Here is a 16,470-nt window from a genome sequence, read left to right on the forward strand (position 1 = left end):
CAGTAAATGAATAGACGTACACTTATATCGTCGTACATATCGACTTGTTATTTTTATTATGACGTTATTGCAAACAATACAAACTATTGTTAAGATTATTTTGTCTGGTGGCTTTTATCTACTGAATCAGAAGAAATAATTCAATTACATTTTCCGCTTACAGTAGTATTTATAAGAATTATTAGCGTATTCTATTAATAGTATCGAATTCTTAATTCTGTTGTAATTCAGATCAGAAGTTCAATTTGACATTAACTGCTACCCGAGCAAAGCCTGAATTATTATTTTATAGAAAAATCAGTAAAATTATACAAAATTTCCTTGTATTACTCATGCAATTACATTCATTTAAATTCATAGTTAAAACATAATAATAAACCACAATTATTGGTATTTGATAAATTGAATTATCCAGTACTGCGAAAGTACTACTCCAAAGGATTTCAGATACTCTAGATTATTCATTCAAGCGTTCCACATTCGGATTCTGTGTTCGAAATCAAAATGCTTGTGCTACACGTATACAACTATGTGAAACAGTGTAACGCAAAGAACGTGATCGTCTATCTGTAATTTGATGTGCTCTGAAATATAGTGAGCAATTCGTATATATTGATCATGAATGAATGCCAAAATTGGCTTAGCAATTAACCATTTCGGTTGCGGATCCAGGAGTTCGTTAAAACATTCATCGATCCTCGATCAAAAAAGACAAATAAAATGAGATTTTTGGATTTTTCTCTTTGTATTTGTCTCAGTTTGACATATTCTCAAAAGCAGCTCAGACTTAGACCAGAGTTTGATGATGTAATAGTTGTACCCGCAACATTCTAGCTGAGTCGGATCCATTTTATTGACACAACACATTTAATTCTATAAATAATAGTTATAAGTATCAAGATGTGTATTAGTTTTAAGTCTTTAATGTGTTGTGTTAACAAATAAAGTGTTTTCCATTCTATTCTAATACTTTCCTGTTTTGGAGAGCAAGTTAAGTTGGACCCTTATTTTTCGCTGGGAAATGCATCTCGGTCGAAGGAACGCGCAGTTTCAGTCAGGGTATATGGTAGTTTTACCGTCCTACAGCCAGAATATTAATGGGGAAGTAAGTTTAAGAATTCCCTATCTTATATGAGAGACAAAGATCTGCAGCTGATAAAAATAGGCTGATAATGATGATGATAAGCATAGACAAAAATACAACGAATAGTTTCGAGAAAAACTTGGTAATGCACTCTCGTCCGTTTTTGCTTTCCACTGCCGTGCCAAATATATTCGTAAAAGTTCCGTCTCTATTTATTCAGTTACTAGCGGACGCCCGCGACTTCGTCCGCGTAAATTTCGATGTAAACTTTACTACTACCCCTACCCTACCCTACCCCTACCCCTACCCTACTACTACCCCCACCCTACCCCTACCCTACCCCAAACCTACCCCTACCCTACCCCTACCTTACCTACACCCTACCCCCATCCTACCCCTACCCTCCCCGTACCCTATCCCTTTCCTACCCCTATCCCACCCGTACCCCTATCTCACACCTATCCTACCCCTACTCTACCACTTCCCTATACTACCCGTACCTCTACCCTACCACTACCCTACCTCTACCCCTACCCTACCACTACCCTAAACCCGGCCCTAAACCTACCCTACCCCTACACTACCCCTACGCTTCCCTACCCGTACCCTACCCTACCCTGTAACTTCTCTATCTTACTCCTACCCTTAGCAAAATCGGTCCAGTCCTTCGAGAGTGGTGGTATGACCAAGAGAAATAGAGACTTCTATGCTAATAATATAAAGAGGTAAAGTTCGTGTGGTTGTAGGACGTAATCTCTGGATCTACTGGACCGATTTGGAAAATTGTTTTACCAATAGAAAGCCACGTTATTTGCGAGTGTCATAGGTTATGTTTGATCCCCATATTCACACAGGAACGGGAACTACGTAAATGAAAGCGCCGGGCGTCATATAGCGGAATTTCTGCGTCTTTTAGAAATTTTGTATTATCTCCGAAACTATTTAAGTAATTAACATACTGTAAAGGGCAAATTTTATCTCCATAATATCCTTGTGATTATTGAATAATTTATTTAATAAGGATTAAAGTTTAGTTGTATAAATAATGACGTAAACCTAAGTATATAAAATTAATAATTTTTAAAACACAAAAGGTACTATATCTGCTAATATATAGAAGATAGATATATGGTGTCGCGGACTTTTATGAAGAACTTTTAAAGATACATAAAGCCTCCATACATTAATTAAAATTTTACACAATAGTTAAGGCAGCGCATGCGAATAAGTCTGTTTAAGAGGATTTTCAGTCCGACCTGTATGACAAAAACTGTGATTACTCGGCTAATATATATGATACCTATATAAAATAGCCTATAGCACTCCCCGATAATGTAGCATTCTACTGGTGAAAGAATTTTTAAAATCGGACCAGTAGTTCCGAAGATTACCCCATTTAAAAAATGTGACAAACTTACAAACTTACAAACTTTACCTCTTTATAATATTAGTATAGATGTATTGTACTAAAATGATGACGAATTTGAACAGCACCGTTTAACGATTTTTCATTTTTAAATCAACCACTCTACAAAATCATATAAAAGCAAAATGCAAGCATCAACAAACTAGATTTTCAAACACTTTATAACGGGTTAGTTCTTCAAGTTGTTTTCAAAGTTAACTAACTTCGGCTGCACTCGATCATTCTTTAAAAAGCAATAAACGTTCATAACTGCGAAGTAAAACTTCTTCTAACGGAAAATGTGCTGATACACATGTGGATACTGAGCAATTTTTAATTTGTTACAAAACTTAAACTTAAAGTTTAAGTCCAACTTAAAGGTACGGAATGGCATTTTTAGATAGTTCCTCAATTACTCATTTAGTGAACTTATACTAATTTTTCGATCTTCATTAAATTAGTTATACTGATTTTTCGATCTTCATTAAATTAGTTATACTGATTTTTCGATCTTCGTTAAATTAGTTGACTATAAATTATGTAAAGTAAATACTTATTATATCCATCGCTTATAAACTTGTCTTTTTTCATGTGATATTGACCGAATGCTTCAGAATCATTTGCATGTTTTTAAAGTACACTTTCGTGGCTATTGATAAAGTATTTTGATATTTCATACATGTAACGCTATAACGACTCAACATATCCGTCCTTACATTATAATTATAGTAACTAAATTACTTTTTACAACGTGCGCGTCCATTACGCGCCAAATATGTGTCAGCTGATGTAACTGCTCAATACAACCAGAGTTGGATGTACTCGTAGTATCGAAGCGCCTCCCCGTTGCATCGCCAGCGGATTTTCGCCTGCAAAGAGATTTGAATAAATCGACAATTCGTGAAATCGGTTTATATGAATATCGATTAGAATAACACTCGGCTGGGAATCGAAGTGAGGTTGTTTCTTCGGATTAAGAGATCAGAAAGCTTAGTAAGAGTTGACTGCATATTTGAGATTATATTTCATAAAATAAACTTGAATTTGGTAATTCATATTCTAATAAGTAATTCGAAAACAACAGACAATTTCATATAAATGTAATACTCGTAGGTACATCTATGCCTATAGTATAAAGCTGAAGAGTTGTTTGTTTATTTGCTTGATGGCGCTAATCTCAGGCACTACTGGTCTGATTTGAAAAATTCTTTCAGTGTTAGATAACTCATTTATCAAGGACGGTAACGGAAACCACGCGGCATCACCTAATAGTACAATTATAAAATAAATAATCATTTCACGTATCTTATTCTTACTCTAACTTCAGAAAATTATTATTAAGAAATAAAAAAGTTTCTTACACAACGTTAACATTAAAGCCAAGGTTTCAATCATCAGGCGTTATTATGTTTACGGTACTCTTGTTATTAGTGAAGTTTTGAAACCTTTTATGATAAAGTCGATTGTGTCGACGAACTGTTTCGTGTTTATGAACGATTTTTCTGAGAATTTCCAGTGTACCAATAAATTATAGTTCAAATATTTGAAAAAGTAAATCTTCATTATAATTATTATGGGCATCAATTATTATGAAATACTAATAATATAGAGAGACGATTTGATTGTTTGTTTGCTTGCATTGGATAGGTTCCGAAACTATTAAACCGATTTGAAAAATTCATTCACTGTTGGGAAGTTACAATATCCCCTGGTGCTATAGGCTATATTCTTTATTCCCGTATTCTTACGGGAACGGGAACTACGCGGGTGAAATATAATATAATTTTGTAAACTATAAAAACTATAAAACTATTTCTATCGTGAGTGTTATTCATATTAATTGATTATGAAACACGGCTAAAACTCACGTGAAATTACGTCGGAGTATGCCCGACTAGTTTCGAACCCATACGGGGCCCTTAGTCATGAGCTGGTTCTTGCATCGCGGCACGATCCAAACTGCGAAGCGGCTGCGCGACGCGCTGCTGCACGCATTGACTAAGGGCCCCGTATGGGTTCGAAACTAGTCGGGCATACTCCGACGTAATTTCACGTGAGTTTTAGCCGTGTTTCATAATCAATTAAAACTATTTCTGAGTAACAGCAAATATAATGGATAAAACAAGACGATCTTAAACAAAGCGCAAGGGAGCTAATCAGCCTGCTAATGCCAAGTCCCGGTATATTAATAATGCATTGCTTTTCATCAAGCAAAGCTAAAGGTTTTAGTAAACTTTCAGCATTAATTATAGTCAGGGATAATCAAGGTTTGTGAAAATTTAATGGAAGACTGAACTATGGAAATTGAATTTCATTTAGAATGAAAATTTTATTATATAATTACTCAGAAGTCCTATTTCAATAAAATACTTATATAGTACCTATTTAAATAAACATTACTACAATTCGTGTGATACGATGCGTCCGTTACGTACGATGCGGGTATGTGGACACCTACCATAAAACAGAAAGAGCATCTGCATCGCAAAAACATATTAATTGTTAAGTAAGGAAAAATTCTTACTTAACAATTAATTAATAAAATTTTCAATTTAATTAATTAAATTTTAATTCAATTAAAAAATAAAAAAATTTTAAGTAAGGATTTTTTTGTTTTGGTTTCTATGTCATACGTCTCTATATGACACTAACTATAGCAATGCGTTTCTGTTGTAGACGAACTTAACTTCTACATACAAGGACAAACCGTCGTCCAGGAATAGAAGAACTATAACTAATATACATATGTATACTTATAATAAAACTGTAACAGGTCAGGTTTTGTTAGACAGCATTAATTAAAATTGATATTGAAAGTGAAGCTTAAATGAATTTGACAAGATTTGAGACCATAGTATGTAAAAGGTTATCGGATACTTTTAGTCCCGAAAATTAAACCAGAAGGGGGTGAAATATGGGTTGAAAGTCTACGTCGATTTCCACGCAGACGAAGTCGCGGGCGTCCGCTAGTACAAAATATTGATATACCTCTTAGAACATGCACAGACACGGCAGACGCGGCAACGTCCGCCAATGAGCACGTGTAGTTTCCGGAGTCATTTCTATTTGCGTTCGCTATGTAGAGCCTAGAAAGGGCGCCGTTCGTAGAAGCTTCGGTTTTCACACTGTTGAACAAAAAAAATAGGTTACTGATCGAAATTTACCATGAAAAAATTAGTCTAAGAAACTATAAGAACATATTAAAAAAAATTGAGTACTTAATGGTCTACGTAACACATATAAATAACAAAGTTGTTAACTTTGAAAAGCCCAGGTTACTATTTACAACTTGGAACAATACTCCAAGTCACAAACAATATTACATCCATCTAAGGCGCTAATATTCAATGTGTGTGGCGCAATTGGTTTCCGTAAATAGTGGGGAGTTAGAGAGGGGTACCGATCGTTTGGCCGGAAGGACTTGCAATATAAGGCGCTCGTCGTGCGGTCGGCTTCAGTATACCTACTCGTAGTGTTTGAGCCGTCCACATTTCTTGTTCTGTATTTCTTACTTTATTATTTATATTTTAATTTGCTTAAATCGCTACATTAATTTTATAAATAGAATCTTGGAAGAAGGATATTTGTGACCAAAATTAAACTTGAAAATATTGAACAGGAATGATAAAAAAATATCAAAATTTTACAGAAAACACATCTAGTTGATTCATCATCATCAGTCATCTCAGCCAATGAACATCCTCTGTTGAACATATGATAACGAACTTGCTTTTGATAACTGACAGTCACTACCCTTAAAGTTAGTTAAAAACATTTCAACAAAGTATGTCTTTCGTAATGTAGCAGAAAAAACGATAGCTACCAATTCTCTGACTGTACTAATTCACACAGAATGACACTTCCATTCTGAAATCGGGGTTTCAAGAGGCACCCGCATAATGAAATCAGTGTTTTAATTAAAACATTTATTCAACCATGATAATACTCAAACAAAAGGCAAGTGAGTTTTAACTGTTACAATTTTCTTTCAAATAAATCTCGGTCCCAAATATTCACATACGTTCACAAAGGGCGGCCACCAATTTCTTTGTCCACATTTTCAGTATGCAAATTGTTGGGAAAATTAACGCTTAGGTCGGTCATCCTTATTATTATGTTCGGGATATTGTAAGATAGGAATCCGTTCAATTACATTTAGTATTGTTTTGAGTTTATTGGTCCTTTGAGCGGGATAAAGGAAAGTGGAAAACTACAGTCGTTTCGATACGTGGTTTGATTGTATCTTGGTTATGTTTCTTTATTATTATTTCTCTCATTTATTTATTTGCCTTTTTTTATTCTTAACAGTGTTAAAAAATACAAAATTAAACACAAAACACTTTTAATTATTTAATAAAAAAATCAATTTGATTTAGATTGTTTATTCTAAGCCAAAACCTAATTTTTATAACACCAACTTCGGCTATTATGTTGTTTAAGTTATCTTTTGTGCTATTTTAATCAAAGCAATTTGATACATTAGCGACTTATTTTTCTACGTTATTTTTATTATATTTGAAACGCCCTTTGTTTATATTAAACGGTACGAACCAATGGCCTTGCTTTGTTGGAAGTTTCATTTGAGCTACATTACCAGTTTTTTATTTTGCATTGTTTATTCAAGCTTTGTTTGTATTTTCAATTCAAGGTCCAAACTACAAAGGTCAAGCTGTTAAGTCAAAAGGCTATTTATATTTCTACTATACTCTAATGTTTGTTATTTAAACGTCTTGTAGAGTTTGGTGTTTATTAGGATACCAGAAATCGCAGAAGGCAGGTAGATTTTGCGTCCACACCGGTTAGTACTGCCTAGACATTGTATAAAATTCCTAGGTAATGTTCAATCATATTCATATTATTCATACAGATTACCGGTAATATAATATATTACAGGCAATATATATATAGTTCAGGTATTCTGTACAATGTTTAAAAAATTAAATGTCACGTGTCTCAATCGGTGAAGGAAACTGCATACCAGAAATTTTCTTAATTCTCTGCATGTGTGAGGTCTGCCAATCCGCATTGGACCAGCGTGGTGGAGTAGCCCCTCTCATTCTGAGAGGAGACTCGAGCTCAGCAGTGAGCCTAATATGGGTTGACAATGATGATACAATGTTAAGGCAACTTTTCAATTGTCGGTAAGTCTGAAGGGCCATAAATCGAACTAGCTGAGTTTCATTTTTAGAAAACATACCTACTAAAAAAAACCGAAGCTTGGTCATCCAGGCTATTAAGTGGCACAAAATAATTCAAATCCACGCGATGTTCGTTTGAATTCACCAGGACTGGTGCTATTTAATTTCAAACGTCATTAATTTGGTTTAATTTCAAATGAAAAAGCTAAATATCATTTTAACGTTCCCAGTATTCTAAATTTTAGCCATTTAATATTAGCCCTAGTATTAATTGGTATATTGTAATAAAAATTCATGGTATCTTTGACGTTTAATAAATTTGCGTGAGTACCCTCGTAAGACTATATTATGCAATTACAATGCTATTATTATTCCCAATTTTCGCAGTTGTGAATATTATATACTTTGTTTTCAATTTTCGCAGCTGTGTATATTATATACTTTGTTTTTATTTCGATAGCTATATTGAGCTAATGGTTAAGTGGATTTTGTAATCAGATATAATATATAATTCCTTTTTATATAAATATTTATTCTGATAAGAACAGTTTGACCGTCCATATGTAGCTGTTTGAATCTCTGATAAGAAATCTAATTGAACCACATAATAAATATTGATATATCACAGCCTTGCATTTTAAATAATTTTCCATATCTCATATTTCACCGTCATTTTTATTAGTAGTAAGAAAACAACACAGAGAGGATTGTGAATTATGAATGAGCTGAATGAATTATGAATGGAATAAACAGAGTATTAATAAAAAACATGTGGGATGTTTTATAAAAGAATGCTTCGTTAGGGCGAATTTGCTTAGGGGCATTGTGATCTCATTGAGCTACTTTTACATAATAGAAATTAGAATATAGCTTTATCAAATCTATGGAAGTAGTAGCTACAAACTACAAGTAAATCTAGGGGTCATAGCACATATAAGAACTCGGCAAAGGATCGTCACCGAATTCTCTTTCGTCTTGCAGTCAACCAGGCGTCGTCTCATTTCATTTCATTTATTGATTTATTTGTTGAAAATAGGTACACAAATTAACAATATAATTATGCATTCGGCCATTTCTGACATACAACAATTTGTAAAGACACGAATAATTAAAAAGTCAATAGCAATACATAAACTATGTTTAGTAAATAAATATATTTGTAAATACTCTTTGCTTTACTGAGTGAGAAGGTACCTATTTGGTGGAAAAAGCTAAAACATTTGTCCTTGATTCTTCAAACGGAATGTTTCTGCAGGATATTTCTAACAGTTTTTAATAATCAAATTAATTACTGTTCTTTAAAAAAAAAATGTTTGGCACAATGCAGTTAGGCGTATTCCTTTTTTGTTGGTAGATATTTCTAAGAAAATTTCAGTAAAATGCGATATTTAGTGATGAACTTTATATAACTAGTTAAATTTAACTAATTTCACTAGTTTTAACTTTTAAGGTTTGGGACCGGGAAATTGGCGGTGTTACATCCCCTTTATGTTATACCCTTGTGCCTCAGAGAGCACTTTTAACCTTCGTTCCCAGTCATTATTATCATAAACATGCGCCAGTGGCCGGTATCATAACATTATAATCACTAAACCCACCAACCCGCATTAGAGCAGCATAGTGGGTCTGAGCTCCATATCCCCTCTTATAAAAGGAGGGAGGCGTTGCGTGTAATGGGTTGTTAAAATAGGCTGATGATATTTATTTATTATTCTTTTCAAGTTAGCTTTTATTCTATCCAAGATGGAAGCGGACTAACTTGTTAGGAGGAGGATGAAGAACCACACACACCCCTTTCGGTTTCTACATGACATCGCACGGAACGCTAAATCGCTTGGCTTTGTCGGTAGGGTGGTAACTAGCCACGGCCAAAGCATCCCATCAGCCAGACCAATCAAGAAAACCTCAATCGTTCCAGCCGGAGATTGGACCTTCGTCTTGTGAATCCACCACGAATTCCACTATGCGCATTCTAAGGGAATAAAAGAAATGAGTACTAACCTAACACCACCACGCTTGGTGTCATAGTTGAGTAGTCTTCCGCCATGCTTCCAGCTGACTTGCCGAGCTGGTTGGGGCACTTCACTGACGACACACCGCAGTTCTATGATAGAACCCTCCTTGTAGAACTTGTCTTGGAGAGGTCGGCCCCGCTCGTCCACTATCTCGACCTTTGGTACTGTGGAAAAAGGGTTATTATTTGTTATTTGTATTTCAGATATTTTAAGTGAAATGGCAATGTCACTCAGATTTGTAATTATTTGGATATTATTTTTTGGATCTAGATTTTCTAGAATTTTAGAAAAATAGAGCCTTTTGTTTCGATGGTTTTTTCTGAGGCCCTGACGTAATTTTTACGATGTGTACAAAAAATTTTATGTTGGTCTACAGTTAACTTATTTTACCACTTTGAACCGTTTAGTACCTAATTCTACAGATATTTTCGTAAATATTTTTTGTATTTTAAATATTACCAATATTTTCGTTTAGTCCTTCAATAAATTGATCCAGGAGCCTTTAGCGTCAAGCCTCAGACCAATTACAGAAGGACCAGTATCGCACCTAAATTCACTAACTAAATTGTCTGTCATTTACATAATTTTTGAGGAAAACGTGATTAATTTTGGTATATATCTTACTTACTAAAAGTTTCTGCTTGTTTTTTACACCATTCAACTACCATTTAATTTCACTAGTATTATGGTATAGATAGATAACAAAATATTTGGTCTTTACAGTTACAATATCTCGTTTCTATTCATAAAAACCCTGCATAATTGGTTTAGCGATCGGATTCGTTTATCTCTTTGTTACAATGCCGGTAAACTGAATATTCTATCAGTCCCGTGCACATACTGCAAACACAATTGATGGATTGTAAACCACTCGGTGACATTGTCAAATGAACTTTAAAATAGTAAAAATCGAATCGCACTGACAAATGATTTATTACTTTCTGGAAATGATTTATGGGTTTTGACAATTCGCAAAAACCTCATGAAATTTTATTGGAGACCATATTTTAGTCGTATCGAGTTAAATTATAAATGCTTTGGAAAGATTGGTGCATGTTTATTAAAGAAATTTTTTGCTTTGTCTGTTAAAGGAAATAAATGTTCTAGAATTTGTACCTCTACGCCTTAATTTTTAATTTAATGTACCCTCAGTTGAAGTGCTGATTCATAGTTCAGTCTTATGTTTTCTTTTTTTTTAGCTTTCCACCTAACTGCGGTCTTCAGAGTTTTTTTTTAATTATTTTATGCGAAATGTGCAAGCCGTTTAAATATGTGTAATATCGTTTATAAGGCTTAAGATCAATCAACTAATATAATATGGTTTTAAAATGTGAAAATGTTTCTTTGTTTGTGTTCTTCTTAATAATGCCCCAAAATGGCATTTTTTAAAAATATGAATCGTAATTTTTATATAATAGGCTAGTTGACATTTTTTTTAAATGGTCTTTAATACTTCATTATTGTTCTACTAGATTGATTTTTTTTAATACGTGATTACATGAAAATTTTAGTTTTAAAATATTTTTTTGACAGCACGAGCCAAAACGCCTGTTGGCCATGATGGTCTGTATCTCAACTGTTTCATGATATCACTATAATAAATATTAGTTAACAATCAGTCAGTTAGAACATGTCACAATGTACATCATGAAATGGACGACAGCGTTTTTGACATGATTTTTAAATTAAGTTTTATAAGAAATCCTTAATTTTTATTATTAATTAATATCGATATATTTCGGACCCATATTCCCAATACTATGCGATTTTTTTTTACCTTTTATGTTATGTTTTTTTTTTTTTATTATTGAGAAAGAATACAATATGGAACTTAAGCTAACTAATCCTAATAACTATACAAATCATGCCCACGTGGAATGGTGGCAAGAATACTGGCTGCATTTCCGCGCTGGACAGCCAGGCTGATCCTTTGCGCAAAAAATGAGCCAGCCCTTCTGTCACCAGTCGAGGCAACTAGCCGCGGTGAAATTAATATTATATATTTTAAATTTGATATGAGTCAACTATCCTATTATATTTTAGTGTTAAATGAAACTAAAGCACGTAAAGCCACGGACACAAGCTAGCGTTTTATAGTCAGCGAGTTTCCGGTTTTTAACCAAGGCCCCTGTTTATTTATTCTGACCCACACTTAGTGAGCTGCAGATTTAAACGAAACTCTAACTTTATCCGGGCCTAAACAGCAGTTAATGTTATAATAAAGGTTTATTATGAGACTGAGATAAAACGAGTACAAAAGCTATTTAAGGCAAATTATTTCAACGTTTTTAGCTTAATTTAAGCGCGGTTTATACGTGTGTACATGGCGGCAATATGCTCTCTCCTTTATAATAATTAATTTAAGGTTCATTTCCTCTTAACTGACTCGTTGAGCCCTGATAGCCCAGTGGATATGACCACTGCCTCCGTTCCGAGACTTAGTCGTTAACTATGGGCCTCAGAGTCACACAGCGGGCGATGGAACGAGCTAGGAGTATCTCTGCGTAATCGAATCAGAAATGAGGAGATCCGTAGAAAAACTAAAGTCACCGTCATAGCTGAACTAGTTGCGAAGCTGAAGTGGCAATGGGCGGAGCACTTAGTTTAAAAAGCCGATGGACGTTGGGAACCCAAGGTGCTGGAATGGCGACCCCGCACTAGAAAGCGCAGTGTTGATCGACCTCCCACCAAGTGGAACGACGACATCAAGCGAATCGCAGGGATTCGCTGGATGCAAGCGGCTAAGGATCGTGATGTTTGGAAGTCCCTACAAAAGGCCTATGTCCAGTTGTGGACGTCGGCTGATATGATGATGATGTTGATGATGATTAAGGGTGTAGTCATTTGTTACATCACCAAAGCCACCATGATCTAACACCTATAATTGCGTACTGCACCTACTTACATATAGTAGGAACAGGCTAGAGTTTTTTTAAAATGATAATGTTTGTCCATCAAAAGCTCTGAAGACTAACATACACAATTTATTATCCTACACGTCATGATTTGGTGTACTTTCATAAAAAAAACGAGGCTGTGGAGCTTTAACTCACCATGCTGTTGCATACGCTAGCAGACCATTATCAAACGCGCCTAAATCAAGTAAGATGAGGTCTATTCTGTAATGTTGTTTTGTATAACTCGCAAATGCGAGTTTTGATTTCACCTCTGTCTAACACGATACTATAGAAAGAGAAAGGTAGATGTGCATTCGAAACTCTTGCGAGTTAAAACATCCTTACAGAATAGCCCTCCTGAAGACGGACGACGGGAAACTCGCGCGTCGTGTGAATATAAATTATTTAACGTCTAATCCGAGCCTCGACAGTGGATTTAGATTTCTATTTATGTTCCAACTCCAGTTTTAATTACCTATTCGTGCCGTTTAATATATTTTGACCGCTTTTAATTTAGTGTAAATCTAGTCTGTCAGTGCGCTTATTGAGTTACAAGATAACTCCATTTTACTAACAAAATCAAACGCTATACTAAAATTTAAAACATGCTTTTACTAAAAATAGGACAAGCATTTTCACCAGCTGATGGACGTCTACAGCAGGGCATAGGTATTTTGTAGGGACTTCCAAACATCACGATCCTGAGCCGCCTGCATCCAGCGTATTCCTGCGACTTGCTTGATGTTGTCAGTCCACCTGGTGGGGGGTCGACCAACACTGCGCTTTCTAGTGCGGAGCCATTCCAGCACACCCCAATGTCCATCGGTTCTTCAAACTATGTGCCCCGCCCATTGCAACTTCAGCTTCGCGACTCGTTGCGCTATGTCAGTGACTTTGGTTCTTCTGCGGTTCCTATGGTTCCGAGACTTTGTCGCTAACTATGGACCTCTTAAGAATGGAACGAGCTATGCTCAGAGTATATCTGGGTGATCGAATCAGAAATGAGAAGATCCGCAGAAGATACTAATTGGTTGAGAATTTAACAAGCGGGGATGACCGTACGAAATAATGCGTAGGTATAAAGTACCTAAATAAATTCCTACTGAAAAGACGAATGACTACTTCTTATTGCATAATAATGAATGAATGATATTTATTATGAAGTTTGAATGAGTAAATCAAACGCTAGGCTGTAGAACCCACATTTTACACGAGGGTGAAAAAGATTTTTTTTTTATGAAAAGTCGATTATCTTACTGGAATTTGAAGCTATATAATAATACTAGCTGATGCCGCGCGGTTTCACCCGCGTGGTGCCCGTTCCCGTGGAAATACCGGGATAATATAAATGGACTATCTAACACTAAAAGAATTTTTTAAATCGGACCAGTAGTTCCTGAGATTAGCGCGTTCAATCAAACAAACAAACATACAAACAAACAAACTCTTCAGCTTTATAATATAAGTATAGATTATCAAATAAATATAATAGAGTACCTACCCTCATTTGTTTACTATAATGAATCACCAGTATGATCCTAAAACGAACCCTTGTAACCAATTTCTAAATAAAAGGATCGTGTTATACAAATTTCTCCCGGAGCATTTATCGATAACAAGGATAGGTCCCGTCAGCCTTGAATTAATATTCCCGGCGTACCTACGCGTCTCTTGGGGACGATAGTATTCTATTTAAGTCTTTGTTCAACCTCTTTATTTCTCACGTCCGGCCTCGTTATGTCCGGTCAATTACATCGGTCATTACCCGTGTTCTTGATTACTCCTTATAAGACGAGGGAGTAATCTACAAGAACTTTCGTACGGTAAGTAAAATTCCTGTCTAACTAACAAACATTGTTGAGATGTTTGCGGAAAGAGAAATGGAATATCTCTCTGGAATAGCGAAAATATGCTGCCTACTAAATACTACGACTATACTCCTTTTTTTATCAGTAGTCTATCTATCTAATATTTATGTCGCCAATAAATTGTAAAATACGTTAGTTTATAATTTATCTCACGAGATTATAAACTGTCGATAGATTGTGAACTGAACATACTGCTTACAATTTAACGTGTTATTATTCGGTAGATTGTAATTTATCGAAGTGAAACAGTAAAATTGTCTAAAAATTCATCGTCGTCGTCGTCATCAACCCATATTCGGCTCACTGCTGAGCTCGAGTCTCCTCTCAGAATGAGAGGGATAAGGCCAATAGTCCACCACGCTAGCCCAATGCGGATTGGCAGACTTCACACACGCAGAGAATTAAGGTAATTCATATAACCCTAGAATTTTTTATGGCAAAAAATTATATTTTCTCCCGCTCGCCGCGAAGCTAATTGACTGGTGAGTGATGACTGGGTAGATACATGATTTCTCATATTTTTCCGCGGAAAATAACGCTTTATACTGGATGGTTGAGGATCCTTGAACCCTGTTATTTTCAAAATTCTTAACACAAAAAACAGTCTAAACTCCTTAATTGACTATTTGTACTTACTTACGATACGTTATTGTAATGTTATCAATCAATTGTAAATTATAATACTGTATGATTTTTTAAAAAGAGCAACTGTTGAGTTTCTTGCCGTTTCTTCTTCTCAGCAGAACCTGCCTTCCGAACCGGTGGTAGAATTTTTACAAATAGTCAGTAGTTTAGTAGTAAACTGAGCCTACTTGAAAGAAATGATTTTTGTTTTTTTTTGACGTTGGTACGTTTGAGCAAGATATGCTGCTAAATAAACTAAGGAGCAATCTCCCTGTCTATAAATTATGGCGCGTCAAAATAAAAAAATTGACCTCACAACATGTTCAAAGCAAATTGCTTCCACTTGATTTACGATTTGGACATGACTCCAATATATTACTCTAGATTAGAATAAGTTTGTAAACAGTAAAATACGATATAACACACATTTCTTTACGATCTACTAAAATCTAATATCTATCTCAGACAGATATGAGAATTAGGGTACATATAAGAGACTCATCGCAGACTCTCCATACATGAGTAATATCAATTGAAGAATACTCAATTTTCCATGAATTCTTGAGTACTGAAAATGAGTCGTTTAATTAATTATTCCGCATGTTAGAGAACATCTAACATCAAGGTCAAGTATTATTTACGGGACACCTGTATAGATAGATAAATTCATTTTCGCTCGCAAGGACATGAACGTGTAGAAATTAAATTGCCCTCTTCCTTACTTTACGTGTCCAATTTAGGTTGTTTTGCGGTTACGTGCTTACGTATCACGAGGTGTTTTGGGTTATCTTAGGGATAATGTCATTTATATAACGACAGATATGACCGCCACAACCTATGTATACCATGTTTTCTACTAATTTATTGTTATTGTTTTTTTTTGTAAATAAAACATGAATTATTTTTTTATTACAATTTCGTTTTTGTCATTTTTATGAAGTAAAACTTTTTTACGCACGCTTGACTTGGGAAGTATGATGATGAATGCGTTACAAAAAGTGTAATAGTTGAGGCGAACGGACCTAGAGATGGAGAGCTAAAAAAGTTTTATTTCAGTCGTGTGTTACACGGTGTGTTTTATTTCAGTTTACAACGCATACGTTTTTTTATAGTATTTAGCTGCATAAAATTATTAATGGCAACTTCCAAAACCACCATTAAACATTTGTCATTAAGGCTCTCTAGCAACGGGTTGGTATTGCCGTAATTTGTAGCGAATGTGGACGTGATTTGTCATATTATTTCGAAGAAAAAAATATTACGTCCCATACTTAGGACAAGTCAAGTCAAGCATAATGCACATTATTTTAAAAAAACCTTACAATCATCACGTGTGAAAACAAACAGATGACAAAAAACCTATAGTATATGACCACTGCCGTCGATTCGGAGGGCATAGGTTTGAATTCGGTCCGGGGCATGCACCTCCAACTTTTCAG

At 35.0% G+C, this 16,470-nt stretch overlaps 1 protein-coding gene across 1 annotated transcript in view; it reads right to left on the bottom strand.

Annotated features, from left to right (window-relative positions):
* Positions 1-1,409: 1,409 nt before the first annotated feature.
* LOC112045594 (cell adhesion molecule DSCAM-like) overlaps positions 1,410-16,470 on the bottom strand; it is a 28,497-nt gene continuing 13,436 nt past the window's right edge. The window contains exons 4-6 of the mRNA XM_024081848.2: positions 9,629-9,806; positions 5,478-5,614; positions 1,410-3,358 (exon numbers count right to left, since the gene is read on the bottom strand). Coding sequence (XP_023937616.2) covers positions 3,270-3,358; positions 5,478-5,614; positions 9,629-9,806 — 404 coding nt within the window. The 3' untranslated portion in view covers positions 1,410-3,269. The remainder of the gene's footprint in view (positions 3,359-5,477; positions 5,615-9,628; positions 9,807-16,470) is intronic.

The sequence above is a fragment of the Bicyclus anynana genome, chromosome 2 (genome assembly GCF_947172395.1).
Source record: "Bicyclus anynana chromosome 2, ilBicAnyn1.1, whole genome shotgun sequence".
Lineage (NCBI taxonomy): Eukaryota > Metazoa > Arthropoda > Insecta > Lepidoptera > Nymphalidae > Bicyclus > Bicyclus anynana.